Here is a 17061-nt window from a genome sequence, read left to right as displayed (position 1 = left end):
AATCCATTCATTCATTGACAGATTGGGCTGCTTCCACCTCCTTGCTGTTGTGAATGGTACTGCTTTGAACATGGGTTTACAAATATCTCTTTGAGATTCCACTTTCAGTTGTTTTAGATATATACATAGAAGTGAAATTGTTGCATCACATGGTGGTTCTATTTTTAATTTTATGAAGAGCCATCATACGGTTTTCCATAATGGTTGTGCCATTTTACAGTTCCATCAGCAGTACCCAAGGATTCCAACTTCTCCACATCCCCATTAATACTTCTTGTTTTCTTTTTTCAGTTTCATCTTGTTTTGAGAGCACCCATCCTAATAGGTGTGAGGTGGTATCCCATTGTGATTTTGATTTGCATTTCTCTGAGATTAGTGACATTGAGCATTCCATACACTTATTTTACAATTGTATGTCAATTTTGAAGCAATGTATATTCAAGTCCATTGCCCATTTTTAAATCAGGTTATTTGATTTTTTGTTGTTGAGTCTTAAGAGTTCTTGGTATATTCTGGATATTAACCCCTTACCACATATCTAATTTGCAAATATCTTCTCCCATTCTTAGGTTGACTTTTACACTGTTGATTGTATTCTTTGATGAACAAAGTTTTAAAATTTAATGTAGTCCCATTTGTCTATTTTTGCTTTCATTGACTGTACTTTTGGAGACATACCTAAGATCATTACTTGCCAAATACAGTTTTGGATTTTATATTTAGTCTTCAATTCATTTTTTGGTTAATTTTTATATATGTGTAAGATAAGGGTTCAACTTCATTTGCATGTGGATATCTTGTTTTCCTAGCACTGTGTGTTGAAGAAACTGTCCTTTCCCCATTGAGAGTGGTCTTGGGGCACCTTTGTTGAAGATCATTTGATCATATAAATGTGGGTCTATTTTTTGGACTCTATTCAGTAACAGTGGTCCATGTGTCTGTCTTTATGCCAGTAGCACACTGTTTTGATTACTGTAGGTTTGTAATATGTTTTGAAATCAGGAAATGCGAGTCCTCCAACTTTGTCCATTTAATTGGAGCCTGAAAGTAGACTAGAGATGGGTTAGAATAATCTCAAGGAGGTGCAGAAAGGCTGAATGACCCACAATGGTTCCTCGTGGCCTCTCCTCTCCTATTCTTTCTTTCCCATCAAGGGAGACAAGAAGATATGTTAGTGTCTTCTAACCATTGGTGGAGGCTCAGAAGCACAGCACAGAACACCTAAATGTATGTAGTTGTATTGTTTCTACATTTTAAGTGTGTGTGGGCATCTTTTTGAAGCATGCAGAACCAACTTCCTTAATGATCAGTTTTAAAATCCCTGATTCATACATATGATTTTATTTTTTAAAAATTATATATTTGAATTTGAATATATTGAATTTGAACATATAAATATATATCTCCACACATAAATGTAAGAAATGATTTTCAGCCAGCAATCTTTTAAGAAGTTGTTGGAAAGAGATATTTAAAGAGATTTTCGTATTGAATTGGTTATCCAACATTATTATTGTTGTTGTTACTTTTTTCTCCCAGCACTAAAATGGATATGGAAGTAGAGAATATTTGAAAAATGAGAATAAGAAAGGGGAAACAATAAATACTACCTTTCAAATACAACTGCAAACATTTGGCCTATACACGTTCTCTTTTTTTTTTACCAGTTGATTTAAATTTTTAAAGTCACATTTTTTTATCATACTGTATATACCATTTTGTGCCATGCTTTGTTCTCTAACAGAAGTAGTTTCCATGTCATTATAAGCTTGTTTTTTAGAGGTTGCATCTTATTCCTTTGGGTGGATTATTATAATTAACTTAATCATTCCCTCCCTGTGGGCTATTTAGTTTGTTTCCAGTCACTTGAAATAATAGTTTGCAACTGGCAAGCTGTTTTGAAGAATGCATTAAATTGAATGTTATTTTGTAAAGTACATTCTCATTCAAGCTATTCTACTGTTTTTCTTTTCCTTAGAGTCATTTCTCCTTCTTTCTTCAAGAGTCTTCTGTCAAATAACAAAAATATTTTGGGATGGACTGTTATCAAGAAATGAAGGGTTATTGTTGGTGGCCCTAGAATCTGAGTTCAAGCTGAAGAAGAAATCACTTGGCAAAATGAAAACTAGTAAAAGATAAAACAAGTTGAGTCTCTCAGGGCTCAGGGGTGCCCAAAGTCATAGAATAAAGACTGCCGATCTGCCCAAAACAGCATTTCACTTGAAGATTTTGAGTACGTTGCAAAACATATTTTTTAATGGCAAAAGAAACACAGATACGTTATGGGGCAGGGTGCCTGATTTCCATGGATTTTTAAGATTGAACAAGGCTTCAAAAGAAATTTCACTTTTATAGGGGCTGCCTCAAAATATATCCTCCGATCTTCTAGATCAAGGGTTGGGCCAACTGATAAATTAGTCTTTTCAGACCACCCATTCTCTGCTATATCTTCTTTTTCGTTTGGTTTTCTTCGTCTTATTTTCTAGTCATTTAAAAATGTCAAACCATGCTTAGCTCAGAGGAGGGGCCATCTAGAAGGTCTGTTGTTTCTTCTGCCTCCTGGGATTCTTCAGAGGCCACATTTGAGAAACACAAGATTAGCTGTTTCCAAGTCTCCTCTGTGAAAATGAAGTGTATGGTCTGGCAGGATGGAGTAGAACGTAGTGATAGAATTTTGACCCAGGCTGAAGCCTGACTGGCAGTAATTTTGTGTTACTACAACTCTGATTGTTGGAGTCAATAAGGAAAAGAAAAAAAGGAAAGCTGAAGTTTAAAATTTTCGTTATTCACGGGAGATTGTGCTCTGTCTCTAAAATATGGATGTTATTTACATAAGCTTAATGACTACATCATCTACACGGTATGTAAGGCAAAGCCCTCAAAGTTATCCCAAACTCATTTTCCTCACCTCAATCCCATTTCATTATCAAATCCTTTAATTTTTATCTCCTATGGAATTCCACCCTCTTTCTCTCTCAGAACTCAATTCAAATGGGCCTTGTTACTGAGCTTTCTCTAACTAGGGCTCTGGTTATCACTGCCCCTCCCCTAGTCCTGGCAAACCTGTGCCTTATTCCTGTTAGGATCTTTATCTCAGAATTTTTTTTCATGTAGTTCCCTTCAGCCAGTCCGTGAGGTTCCTTGTGTTCACTTCAACAGGCTCTGTGGCATATTTATCTTAGTATCTGTATGATGCTAGGAACCCAGAACATACTTAACCAAAAATTGGTTGTGTGAATGGGTGAATAGCTACACAGATGTTTTCAGCTGAGCAGGTAGCTAACCTGTTCAGTTGGGTCCCGCCTTGTCAAGTTCTGAGCATTCGCATTCCCATTTTATTAATAAAAGTCAAGTCTCAAGAGGAAGCTCACTGAGGCATCTTCTAAATTTTACAATGAAATTTGTTTAGAAAATCACCTCTGTTGGAAGCTTGCCTCTCCTACAGGTAGAATTTTCTTAAGAAACTTAATTTGAATTAAATTCAAATTAAAGATAACTTATCGAATCAAGAACAATCTTCAGATGTTTTACTGTAAATAATCTTATATGACATCCTCACAGATACTAGGAAAGGAAAAAGTCGGGGGGGTGGGGAAGGAGTGATAGAAATTCCTCTCTATCTCTTGCTGATCAGCTGTATGCCCAGAAGCATAACAATTTAATTAGATATTCTTTGCGGTTTTATCTCTCTTATATAACGGTAGTTTTTATTCTTCTATCTATAAATGTTTAATCTCCCACTTTCACCTCAGTGAGATGTTTGCTGCAGTATTCTACAGTGATGAATCCCTGGGACGTGACTTTCATGAAAACGATGGCTGGGGCACCTGGGTGGCTCAGTGGGTTAGAGCCTCTGCCTTCGGCTCAGGTCATGATCCCAGGGTCCTGGGATCGAGCCCCGCATCGGGCTCTCTGCTCGGCGGGGAGCTTGCTTCCTCCTCTCTCTCTGCCTGCCTCTCTGCCTACTTGTGATCTCTGTCAAATAAATAAATAAAATCTTAAAAAAAAAAAAAAAAAAAAGAAAACGATGGCTTATGCCGTGAATATTGAAAACCTTCATCCAGACGGGTTCAGGCTGCCCCAGCTTCATGTTTAAGGGTGTATCTTAAATAGGATCCACGTTGGAGGTTTTCTTTTAGTTAAAATGTTTCTCTTTCTGAGCCTTATGCAGTTAGAGTTAATGAAAAGAAAACAAAACTGTTAAAGAACGAAGGCTGTGTTAATACTATCAACGTAAAGACAATAAAGGAGGGTCAGAAGTGAAAAGTCCGTTTTCCTTTGCCCTGCTTCGTAGGTGCCCCCCACCCCGAACTCCCAAGAGATAGCCTCTCCTGTGAGGCTCCGCTTTGCAGTTTTCTTGGTTATCACCATTCTGTGCCTGTATTCCTTGATATAAAACTTTAGAGGGCATGTTTTTCTTTGAAAGATGAAGAGAAATCTGCATTCTTAATGGCTTCTCTCATTTCTCCCCCACGTTGATCCCCCTCCACACATGCACAGCATTGCTGAAGCTTATATGTCACATTCTCCTCTCTGACTGTAATAACTATTCTAAAATATAATATATAAACATATTTAATATTTATTTTGGTATGAGCCTATAAATGCTAATCTCTACAGAGCTGTTGTGTCCACAGTCATAGAAGAGGGTATATTATCCTATCTTACGAAATCCCTGTGGCTTAAAGGAGAATGACATAAATGTCAATATCCAAGAGATTCTCTTAATTAATTTTAGCCTCTTCACTTAACTCCTCTGGGTATTTCTTAAAATGTTATTGCTGGTTCCTTTTCCTATGTTTAACACACAAATTTTTTTTTCCATTCAGTTTCAGTTGGTGCTTGGGTCGTTATATTTGCTCGTTCTGCCATCTTGTACCAGCTTGGTCAGAATTGTTAAACATGAATTAGGAATTTAAAATCCTCAGCTTTGGACTTACCCATATTTTTGGTGTTTGGCATAGAAATTGCTGAATGAAGCTGTTTCAGACAAATACATCTTACATACCCTACCAGGATTGGAACTGTCAACTATTTTTTCCTTCTATATCAAGATTTTATAAAATAGAACATAGCATTCATAGTCCTTATCCACTAAATCAAGATATTCTGCTCAGAGGCTACCCTCAGCCTTGAAAAATTTTAAGAAGGAGCCTCTGCCCATTTTCAGCTGCAGAAGCAATAATGCTGGTTGTCTTAGAATTTAAATTTTTTTTTCTTCTTTCGGGTAAACCAAATTTGCTTTGGTTTAGTTAGAACCGATTGCTGCCACCATTTACTTATAAGCCATGTAGTTTTTATTCCGCACAGCCTCCTGTTTGGATATGCCCTTGGCATGTGGAAATAATATGGGTCTGTCACTTAATTGTCATTGACTTAGCGTGGGAAGTGATACAGCCTAGCAGTGTGGCTGCTGTGGGTTTTCCTCACTGTTCTCCTAGGGAACACTAAAAGGGCAAAGAACTTTAAGGTCTTTGTCTCAAATGCTCGTCTAGTCCTTAATAGTCTAATCGTGGTGTACGGGTAATGTACTTAAGTGAGCTCTGTGGAAGAAGGAGGCTATTGTGCACTCTACCTGCTGTAGATTTTATCATGAGCTTATAAATTTTCTGACATTGGTTTTCACTTGAATGCAAACAGAAGTTTAGGTGACAGAAGCTTTTTCCCCCCTTCTTAACAGCTGTTTAGCCTTCTTTATTTTTCTTAAAGTTGCAGCATTTAGATAGATGTTCCATTAGTAATAGTGCTCAGTTATGTTGATACCTGTATAGTCCAGAAATTTCTCTTTTCTTGCACTAGAAACAAAGTGAGTTTTCTTCTTTTGTCTTATGTGTAATGAAAATGTACTAGCTTCTGAAACTGCGCAGTTTTATCTTGAATATGCTTTGTATATTTGTACCCTTCTCCAAAGGTAATATTAACTGATCATTATATTGTACAGTTCCAGAAGGTTGATTTTGCTGAAATATATAACTTGTAGATGTGTATTTATAGACATTTCAGAAAGTATCTTTGACTATATGGAATTCAGCAAGTCTACTTCGAGGCTTTATAGTGAGTTTTTAAAATACAGTGCTTTTAACTTTTGCAGTACAGACCTTAATACATCTTTAAAAATAGAAGCCTGATAAATGAGATGAATTTGATAAGAAAGCAGAACTTTCTCTTTTATTGGGGAATGCCTAAGGCCATAAGAACTTATGTCTTAATAGGAGGTGATTTAAAATTTTCTAATACTATTTTACTCTTAAATTATTTCAGTCATACTGTTTAATTTATTATCTCTAAAAGGGGGTATTAACTAGTAAATCCTAGATTTTAAATTATCAACCGCCTCCCTGCCTAAATATGACAAAAAAAGCGCTGAAAACCTTTTACACTTTGAGATTCATCAGACTTTTAAATATCAGAAAATAAATTTTTTACATAATTTTTAAGAACCCATAGTAGGGTAGGATTCACTCCAATTATATTACTAGCATAAGATTACCTAAAACATGACCCATCAGTCATTAATTAGCAAACACAACTCATTCATCCACTTGACAAATATTGGTAACCAGGTGTGTATCAGGTACTATTCTAACACACATTTTTAAAAATTACTGCCCTTAAATTATTCTGCTTTTAAAGTTAATTACCAAACCTTATATTTGTCGCTTTGAAAGGAGTTAATTACCTAAAGTGACAATTTCTAAGCTATTGGGAGGATCCAATTCAATACTCGGGTAAGAAACCCCCTAGCCATAGTAATGTTAAAGCCAGAGAAAGTATGCATTGAATAGGATTTGAACCCAGATCGGTAAAATGGTATTCAACTATTTGGAAGTACCTTTGTTATAAAGAATATTTGTAACAATATTTTCAGTTCATGGGATTTTGCCTAAGTTCTGTTAGACCTGTATTATTTGTGACATAGTTTTTCTTATAAAAATTATTAAATTTTCCATAAACTATGAAATCTGTAATATCCTAGAGTCACTAGAAACCTCCAGCTGCGCAGCTGATATCTTCTTCACTTGGATGTCCCATACAGTTGCTCAAACTGAACATTTTGAAACCACTTCATCCTTACTCTCACATCTGCTTTTTCTCTGGTCTTTTCTGTCAAATCACAAAGGTCAGAGCTGCCTTAAGTCTTAATTCTCTCTAACCCCCTCCCCCGCAGTTCTCCAGGTGAGTATGGTCAGTTCTTCCTCCAAAATCTATCTCCAGTCTGTCCACTTTTCTCTATCTCCATTATCGTTGGTTGGGTTCAGGCTGCCACCTTCTTACCTGATTACCGCAGTGCTCCCTTGACTTTTCTCCCTGCTTTCCTTCTTGTAGGCCTGTCTCTGAGCCATTCTCCACACACTTGACTTAGCTATTTTCTTTCTTTCTTTCTTTTTTAAAGATTTCATGTCCATTTATTTAGAGTATGCACATGAGCGAGGAGAGGTGCAGAGGGCAAGAAAGAGAATCTCCAGCAGACTCCGCACTGGGCACGGTGCAGTGTGGGGCTGATCCCAGGACCCTGAGATCGTGACCTGAGCCGACATCAAGAGTCGGGTGCTTAATGGACTGAGCCACCCAGGGGCCCCTAACTTAGCTACTTTCTTAAAGGAAACTAAATCATTCTGCTCCTTGCCCAGAACCCATACATCATTTCCTTTTGTACTTAAGATAAAATTCAAAATCTTTTTGAATATGCTCATATTACATATGCTCCTCCCTGTCAGACTTGCCAGCTTCACTCTTCACCAGTGCTGTTCCCTGTCCCAACACTTCACCTGGTCAGCTCTTCTCCTCCTTCATATTTCAGCTTAAAATGCCACTTTTGACGTAGCTTTTTTGCTGAGCCTCGCTTTTTAGATAAATTGCTCCTTCCTGTCAGGTCAAGGAAGGCTCTCTTTGGCGGTGCACTGTAGTAGGCCTGCTCCTAACTCGCAGGGGGAGCTACCACCTGAATATCTATGGAAGGCAGAGCGAGTGGAAGGCCTGAGGCTGAGAGGATCGTGGATCAACATCAAGCTGCCTTCAAAGCCACATGACACTCAACTTGCTAAAGCATTTGAACAAGGGAGTCTCTATACAGAGTGAAATAATTCAAAGATTTTTTCATCATTGGGGCATCCTTTGCAGGAAGCAAATCTCCATTCTCCAAGTTATGGACTCTCATTCAGATTCCTAGACGGGTTTCAGAAATACTTGTGATGCCATTGGCTCGGCTCAGCAGCGAATTCATTAGGATTCAGTGACTGATATACAGGGTGCCCCATACCCGGTTTCGTTCTGGCCAGGAAGCATCAGAGTCCAAAAAGCATTGATTTTAACATCAGTGAGAATTGGCCCCAAATCTCAGCTCTTTCACAGATTGCCTGTCAGACTTGGGCAGAATATTTCTTGACTCTGAGCCAGTGTTCAACCTGGTGGTCTGTGGTGGGGATTGAATGAAGTACTGATTTTAAAGTCCCTGGCAGAGAGCAAATGGCTCCAGTGATTCTGATCGCTGTCTGCTTACATTGATCCTTTGGAAAAAGTTATCCGAGGAACTTCTACCGAATTTGAAGACTGCTTTACCTGGACTTAGAAACCATATAGTTACATCTATGTAAACGTTTGAAAAGAAACAATTGATGAACCCATTGACCAGAATTCCTTGTTAGTTTCTCTTGTGAAAGTAGGAAGAGAAAAATGATTCTGTGTCTGAGGCAAAGATAAATGTTACAGAGGATATAGTTTCCTCTAGGTTTTATTTGATCTTTTTATTCTCTCTGAAGACACAGTCTGAAAAAATGTGGAAAACTTCAAAAGCAGAATAGAAGCACTTGCACTGACACATGGAGACCTTTATGGCTTTCTGTTTACCCAGTGATTTTTTTTTTTTAAAGCCCTAGATAACAAAATATAAGAATGGAATTGGGAGTCAGCCTTTCATATCGAAGCACCCGAAGTAAAATCTTTTATCAGAGTGATTTCACACAAATAAATGTTAGTTTGGCACAAGAGGGAGAGGGAACGTGTTCTGATTTCACTTGTCTTGTCAGTGTTTTACATATTAATCTTGTCACAGGCCTTCTATTAAAAATATGATACACCCATCGTCATACTCAGAAATTTTTATGCTCAAGCAGAGCCAATCCAGTAGATTTATGTAGGCCTTCCCTGGCCTGCATGAAGCAATGGTGCATTTTTTCGTTTCCATAAAGAATTTTTTAGAATCACCAAATACTGATAATTGTCTGCTTTTTTTTTCTTTTCTCTTCCTCTTTTTTCTAGGATTATGACAGTTTTTTTGAAGCAAAGGAAAGCAACACGGTCTATTCATTTTTAGGCCTGAAACCACGGTTGGCATCAAAGGTAGGGAAATCTTTTCTTGTTTTAAAATTATCTTTTTTGAATTGTCTCTAGGGGTTGAGATTGAAGGTGTTAAAGGAATGCGTGTGTAGTCTCCTAAATTTTTAAATTTTGCTTGCTCAGGTGCATGGTCAGGGACTACCTGGTGTAAAAACACACAAAAAAGTCCAGCTTTTTTCCCTCCAATTTTCAATTGTTGTATATTAGAGTTTAATTTTATCTATCATTTATTTTACTTATAATCTATATCCCCTTCTTCCAAGAAGAATTTAGGTAGTAAGTGCTTTCTATTTTAAAGTGCATGTTTACATTATTTTACATTTTTTGAAATAGCAGAATCAAAGCCATATTTTAAGGTTTTTTGCACATTTAACTCCTGTACTTTGGAAGGGAGATGGTCTGTAATAATAAATGGTCAACTTTGAAAAAAACACTAAAATTCCTAAACTAAATCAGAAAGCTTTTTGAAGCTACTTTATTACATCATATGTCTTTGAAGGAACATAAAAGGCTCAAGCTTTACTAGTATTGAGACCAGAAGTTATATATATTATTAAAAGTTTGTGAAATGTATAGATTCACTTCCAAAATAAAAAATAGAGTTTCTTTATTAAATAAGGTAATACTTTATTTCCCCCTTTAAAAAATACCATTTTCTTCTGATTATGAAAGTAGCCTCATTTAGGAAAGGTTCATTTAAGAAAATACAAAAGTATAGAGTAGAGTAGAAAATAAAAATCACCTGTTATCCCACCACCCAGAGATAAGCATGTTAACTTTTTTTTTTAAGATTTTATTTATTTATTTGACAGAGAGAGATCACAAGTAGGCAGAGGCAAGCAGAGAGAGAGGAGGAAGCAGGCTCCCTGCCGAGCAGAGAGCCCGATGCGGGACTCGATCCCAGGACCCTGAGATCATGACCTGAGCTGAAGGCAGAGGCTTAACCCACTGAGCCACCCAGGCGCCCCACATGTTAACTTTTTTGGGTGTATTTCCTTGCAGTCTTTTTATACAAACCAGTTGAGGTTTTGACTCTATTTCAAATTGAGACTGAATTCTAAAGTATCTATTTTTAACACTAAATTGAAATGAAAGTGCAGTACTGGGTACTTTGATGTCTGTAAGCAATAGGTCTCTTGAGGCTACCCAGGATCTGTACCATTTCTGGAACACCTATGGGAGGAAAGCAGAAATTATCAATAATATAAATTTTATACCAACACCCGCAGTTCATAGCCGATGTGAAATCTTGCTTTGTTTTTACATTACTAAGTCCACAGATGGTTGTGGGTGGTTTCCATGCATATGTTTTAAACAGTGGCAAAACCCACACATATAATATTTAAAGGTTCTTAAAACTATTTTTATAAAGATGGAACATTGGAATACTTGTTAGGAAAATTATAGTGTTTTTACAACATATTTCATCCAAAAATATTAAACAATCCAGATTTATCTTCAAAGACCTGGAAAAAACACGGGTGGGAGTAATCTAAAGGATGTATAAATCTAGTGGACATCATTATCTCTCCAAAAAAAAAACCTTAAAAAATAAAGTACTGTGTGCCTGCCATCTTTGTTCTCATTTTTCCCTGAAGAGGCAGATTCCTTAGAGACTCTGAAGGCTGACTTTTTTACTCTTTAAAAATATTTATTTTCATAAATTTCCCAGGAAGTCTATAATCTATAAAGTATGCATTTTCACATGACCTATGGTCACAGTATTAAAGTTGGTCTTCCGATGCCATTGACAACTGCTTGATTTCAATCGACCATTCCAAAGGTATTAAAGGCCCTGGGCAACCCCACCCATTCAGCCCACCATATTCCAGCCCCTCAATCGGTCATATGGTGCATTGTTTGTGCAGTCTTCTCTCGTGAATCATTCAGGGCCTTAAGGGTTAATGGCAATTCACACTTGGCATAGGAGAGAGGTGAAAATATGTTTAAGAGCAATTCAGCTTTTACCCTCTTCCTACTCACATATTTTTTTTACTGTGGTAGTAAAACACACTCAATCCACAATCCACACTCAAAGGCCTAGACAGAGCATTCATGGGTATAATGTACTAAAAGATGGATGCCCCTTTTTCTCCTTTCCTTTCCCTCCCTCTCTGCAGTATATGTACATAAACAATAGGGCTATCTATATGCTATATACATATATGCCGAGGAATGTATAAAACACCACTAGCGTCTGTAATTGCTCTTACACAATGAGGACAGAACAGAGAGATGACAGGAAGAGAACGTTCACAAGCCCAACAGGCCCAGGTGTAGGTAGACTCTGGGCAGTTCTTAGAAATGGACGGGGCAGAGAAAGTTGAGAGGTCACAAAATGCTGGCCTGTAGGCCACACTGGGTCTGGATGCATCTGTCCTACGTAGAACTTTAAAAAGAATTTAAATGTGTTGCTTATATTTAAAATACAGGTTTCTCACTTTTCTTTCAAAAAATTGAAAGGATAGAAACCCTAGGGGAGCCCACTTCCTCTTTGGCTGGTTGGAGCCAGTAGAAGCCAACACATCCTGGGTACCTACCTAAGAGAAAAGGAGGCCTTTTCACCAATAATTTTCAGGTAGAAAACCATCAGGTTTGTTGTTTAATTAGACTTAAGGCAGAGCCTGGAGTAGAAGTTTCTGCTTTGGGATCCCTGCCATTCAGAGGTGATATTCAAAATACATAACAACCAGTAAATCATGGTCAGTCAGTGCAGTCATTGGAAACAGGTGGCTTCCTTTCTACTTTCATACTTGGCAGGTTGGGTGGGTATGATTGCAATCTATGCTGATTCTGAAACCTAGGATTTGCTCTAATCAATCACATGGGGGTGATTTCTTAAGATTTCCAACATCTTCATTCCTGACATCATTAAAACATCATTGCCGGGGTGAATTTTCTTATCAACCCAATGCAACGAGTGACCTTTTTTTCTTTTTTTAAATAAATAGGCAGAACCTTAGAGAAGACAAGTGGAAGATAACGGAGATGCATTTTGGAGCGCCCCCTGGTACTCAGCACACACCTGCTTACCTAATGCATCACTGTGACTAAAGCCACGTGCATCATCAGTAACTTTGCTTGCCACGGAAAAGGTGTTTTTAGAAGACATGGGTATAATGGGGTTGCATGATTGCTTAGAACCAAATCAGGACTGTGGTGGTTTTTCCCTTATTTTCAAAATTGCCTGCAGTTGCCTCATTCACCTGGAGGTACTCTAACCTGTTACAGGTGTGCTTCCTTAATGACTGAAAGATAAAGTGGGTGGCACCATTGGAGAGAAGATGTTGGATCTGCCCTAGGTTGTAGTTGATGCCAGTATGGCTCAGACCCGCCTCTCTTTAAGCAGCCTGGATCATATCCTTGAACTTAGTTTGCCAGGCTAGTGGAATCTTTTGATCAGAGAGAAACAAAGCAATGCTGGCTGACAAAGGGCTGCAGATTTTTGCTGCAAAAGTCACAGCTGTCACTAGTCCTGGGCTTCGTAATAGCACCTATAGATAAAGATGTTCTAGCCTCCTTTGGTAACGGACACTCATTTCCATAAATCCTCCAAACTCCTACAGATGTTTCCAGAAATCACTGTCGCAACAATATGTGATCAGGACCAAGTTACAGGGATAAAAATAGTTGGTATTTTGGAAAATACAGGCTTCTTCATCTCCTGCAAGGGAGAAGTTTTATTTAAATGTAAAAGACAGCTTAGAAAAGATATATTTTAGGAGGTGTCCTAATTAGATAGTAAATTTATAGGGAAATGATCTGACTCCTATCTGAAGGGATTTTCAGCTCTAGCAACTTCTTTATGCACAAGTAACATATTTTTAAATGCAGCTTCCCTAACTAACAGCTGCTTATTCTATTTTGTGAATGGATTATATTTTTTTTGAGAAAGGAAGATCTTGGCTAGATATATTTTGTGAGCCCTTAATGAGGCATACTAAAAGATACTAATATTGGGGTACAATTTCATTTTTTTTTCCTTGGTTGCTTTTCACCAGACCTTTAACTGCTTGCTACTATTTCTGGCCAGTGTACAGTCCCAGATTTTTCAGGGTAATGTAGATACGTGTTCTCATTCCATATATGGATACCAGTGAGCTTTCAGAGAAAGGGGCTGTCAGAGAATAGCTCTGAATTGTACTGGGCATGTAGAATCTCTCTACGCCCTTTGGAATGGATGCTGAACATGTCTACTTCCTTCAGGCAAAGGTTCCTTTTCTCCATCCTTGTCCCTGCTTATGGTCTTTAGAGTTTTTGGTTGCCAAACATAAATAGCCTCGAATAGGATAAATTCTTAGAGGGTTGCCTAAAATATTCTGCTTTCCTCAGCATCGTGATGCTGGACCTGTCATTCACATTCTGAGCAGGATGTAAGAAATTCAAAGTACATAAGAACGAAAGCCCTGTCACCTATGTTCTCTCACCCTCCAACTAACTAAATGTGGACCACTGTAAAGACTTGAATGCTGACGCAGAAACCCCAGCCTGAGATTTGGAGCCCAGGACTACGACCTGAAGAAGAGCATGACCATAGATTTCGACTTGACTGGAACAAATACATGATCCACAATTTTCTCTCCAAGGAAAGCTGTTGTGAAATCATGGGTATTACTGCTTAGGTGGTATTAAAGAAGATCCAGGTCACATTCCATCTGATAAATCCCAGGGACTATCCAGGAATCTTTTATTTTGAACTGGATACTGTGTTTGAGTCAATGCATCTTCTGACAAGGCTTATAATTTCGTTTGCAGATACAACAGTTTTAAAAAGCTTAATGCCACAGTGGTCTAACTTCATTTAGTCTGCTCTTGCCAATGAGCGCCAAGAACCAACTTGGTAAGATCGAGGCCTTGCAAGTTAAATTCTGGGGTTGTGGGATCAATAGGAGACTTGCTAGACAAAGACAGCTCCTCAGATCTGTTCATCTTAAAACTTTTGCATTATTGTGGTTATGGCAGGACCCGAATGGGTCTCCTAAACAGACTAGTTGGATGGCATTGCTAAATTGCCACTGGTCGCACATCGTCTTCTCCTTACCTCGTTATTTTAATAATAATTATTATTATTTTAAAATCATTATAGAAATAGGAGAGCCCAGCCCTGGCTGGTGCTGTACTTGTTATGAGGGAGGTGGAAGCACCCTGTGTGGCCTTTGCCGCAATATCCAGGCTCCGCTGGGCACTGCCCTCTGGGACCATGTTGTGTTCAGAGAAGCTTGTCTCTTTCCTTGTACTGTTTTACCAGCTAAATTCCAAACATGTAATGATTTCCTGTTCCCTTCTTTAACTAGCTGCCTTTAGATTTGAATATTCACACGCTTAAAAACCTAGGAAAGATCTAGGTGGGAGTTGTAGACGTAGATGTAATATCAAAGGCATTTCAGAATTTTTATTTCCTGGAGTAGGCTCATTGGGACAAAGGAAATGTGCTGCTAAAAATAAAATTATGCCAGTTTAAAATTAGGTAAAATACAGAGTGCCATCCTGCTAGGTATATGCAGACCAAAAGAAAATTTAGTTGGGGAAATACTAATTTTTTCCAAATTCCAGTGTTCTTTTAAAATCAAAGAGAAGAAAAGGAAAATTTTTTTCTCTGTCAGATTCTGATATATTTTAGATTTGTTTCTGTTTTATAGATTCCTTTAAATACCTAACTGTTTTGTATTACATGAATTTAAAAATGAACTAAACTTGTTTTTGTCTTCTGTTATTGAAAGGTACCAAAGTCTCTTTCTGTTTTGTTTTGTTTTTTTAATTTGATTTTGCTATATAGGGTTTTGCTTTTTCTAGAAATACTTTTCATTTAACAGCGTTTCTTAAGTGTCAGGGCCCTCTTTGATCTGCATAATTATTATTTCTAGATTTCAGTGTGTATGTGTTTGTCTTTAAGGGCCCTGGTAAAATCTCAGATTTTATATTCAGCATTAAAGAGAAATAAATTCCAGAAAACACATATTCTGAAAATGGAGTGTTTGTCCCCTACTGTTTCTTATACCTTTTCTAATGTCAGTTCTGTGTTTGCTTGAAACCTTCCTGTTCAGTTGGGATGTTGTACTTCTACTCCTGTTCCTGAATCTCATACCTGAATGCTGCAGATTTGTTGTAAAAATGCGGGCAGAGCACTTGACCATTCCAGGAGACCAATATGACGTGGTCCTGTGTGTATGTGTGTTGGGAAGTGATCACAGAATCCTCTCAGTGACCAGGACCAAGGACGCATGAAATCTCTTGCTCCCTTGGTTGGTTCCAGTAGATGATAGTGGTTTCCTGAGTACACTGAAGCCACAGGCTGGTGGATTTGTTCCCTTAATTGGGTGCAAAACCAAGTACAGTGTAGCCACCACCCTTAAAAGCCAGGCCTCCCTTGAGGCAGCCCTCTCTGAAAGCGGGAGAAAACATTTCTGAAGGCAGAGTCTGAGGCTGATCTCATCACTGAACTATCTCAGACCTTAAGCACCAAGACAGAAGGAGGGTAAAGGAGGAGAGAAAAGAGAACAGACTAAGTTTGAAGGAAATGTGCCGAATCGTGAAACCAAATAAGCCAGGTCATTACTGCCCACTTATACCCCAGATTTTCAGTGTTCCTAGTTCTTCTAGAAGTGTGGGTCATCCTTTCAGTCAGCATGTGTTGAGCCCCTGGACTGGAGTGGGTACTGTCTGAGCAGGCCAGGAGTCTCCACCGTGAAGAAGAACACAGTCAAGGGCGGCCATTACTGCCGAGTGATGAACAATAGGGTCGAGGTCGGCGCGTGGCACTCCGTTCGTCGTGAAACGTTATGTGTAATCTCCTTTGCTTGTTACAGCCCTTCCAGGTTTTAAGATTATTTCTTGCAATGGGATATATACACGTACATACATACACACTAAAATATAAAGAGAACAAGCGCCTGTGTGCCTGCTACCAGCTCAGTGCCTTTCCTTTGAGGCGCTGTGTGCTCTTCTCGGGCCCTATCCCATCCCTGTTTGAGAGTGGGAGCCCCTTTCCTGAAGTCTGCGGATCATAGCCTTTCTCCCCTTTACCGTTTTACCTCCTTTATTCTCTGTACCTTTAAATAATAATAAATGGCATTAAACTGTATTCTGTCACCTTATGTTCTTTGCAATTGGGTGTTATCATTTTGGAACAAGTATCCTGGTTTCTTTTCACTGCTAGGTACTACTTCATTGAATGACTGTATCACAGTTTTTCCCTTCTTCTGTTGCTGGATATTGAACTGCATCTTTCTTTGAAATAGATAAAGACAGTGTTGCTATGAACATTCTTTTATATGACTTTCGGTGCACATAGCCAAGACTGGATGTATACCTTGAATAGAATTGCTGTGTCATACAGCAAAGCACATTATCAATAGATAAGGCCAAATTGTTTTCCAAAGTCATGGTACCAGCTCACACTTTCACTGGTATCCTAGAATTTTCAGTACTCTAGATCCTGCCCACATTCGGGATCATCGGAATCAAGTTTTTGCCAAGCCGAAAAATAGAACATGGTATCTCGTTGTGGTTTCATTTTGCACATATTTGATTACTAATAGGTTGAATGTGTTTTATTATGGTAATTCCTAAGTAGGAATTTGGAAATTCTTCTTTGTGTCTCCTACCTTTTTTCCTACTGTGTTCTGTTTTTTAATTATCAATTTGTAAAAGTTCTTTATAACTTACCTTTTATCAGTTAATGCTTATTTAACTATTTAAAGAGAAATTATATTCAGAGTAGAAAAA

The 17061-nt window shown here is 38.1% G+C and overlaps 1 protein-coding gene across 1 annotated transcript in view; it reads left to right on the top strand.

The window, feature by feature from the left end:
- SH3BGRL2 (SH3 domain binding glutamate rich protein like 2) overlaps window positions 1-16417 on the top strand; it is a 60510-nt gene extending 44093 nt beyond the window's left edge. The window contains exons 3-4 of the mRNA XM_080807012.1: window positions 9259-9339; window positions 12288-16417. Of these exons, the coding sequence (XP_080663138.1) occupies window positions 9259-9339; window positions 12288-12299 (93 nt within the window). The 3' untranslated portion in view covers window positions 12300-16417. The remainder of the gene's footprint in view (window positions 1-9258; window positions 9340-12287) is intronic.
- The last annotated feature ends 644 nt before the right edge of the window (window positions 16418-17061 follow it).

This window comes from Martes martes (assembly GCF_963455335.1).
Source record: "Martes martes genome assembly, chromosome: 6".
Taxonomy (NCBI): domain Eukaryota; kingdom Metazoa; phylum Chordata; class Mammalia; order Carnivora; family Mustelidae; genus Martes; species Martes martes.
This window is presented reverse-complemented; position numbering and strand designations above follow the sequence as displayed.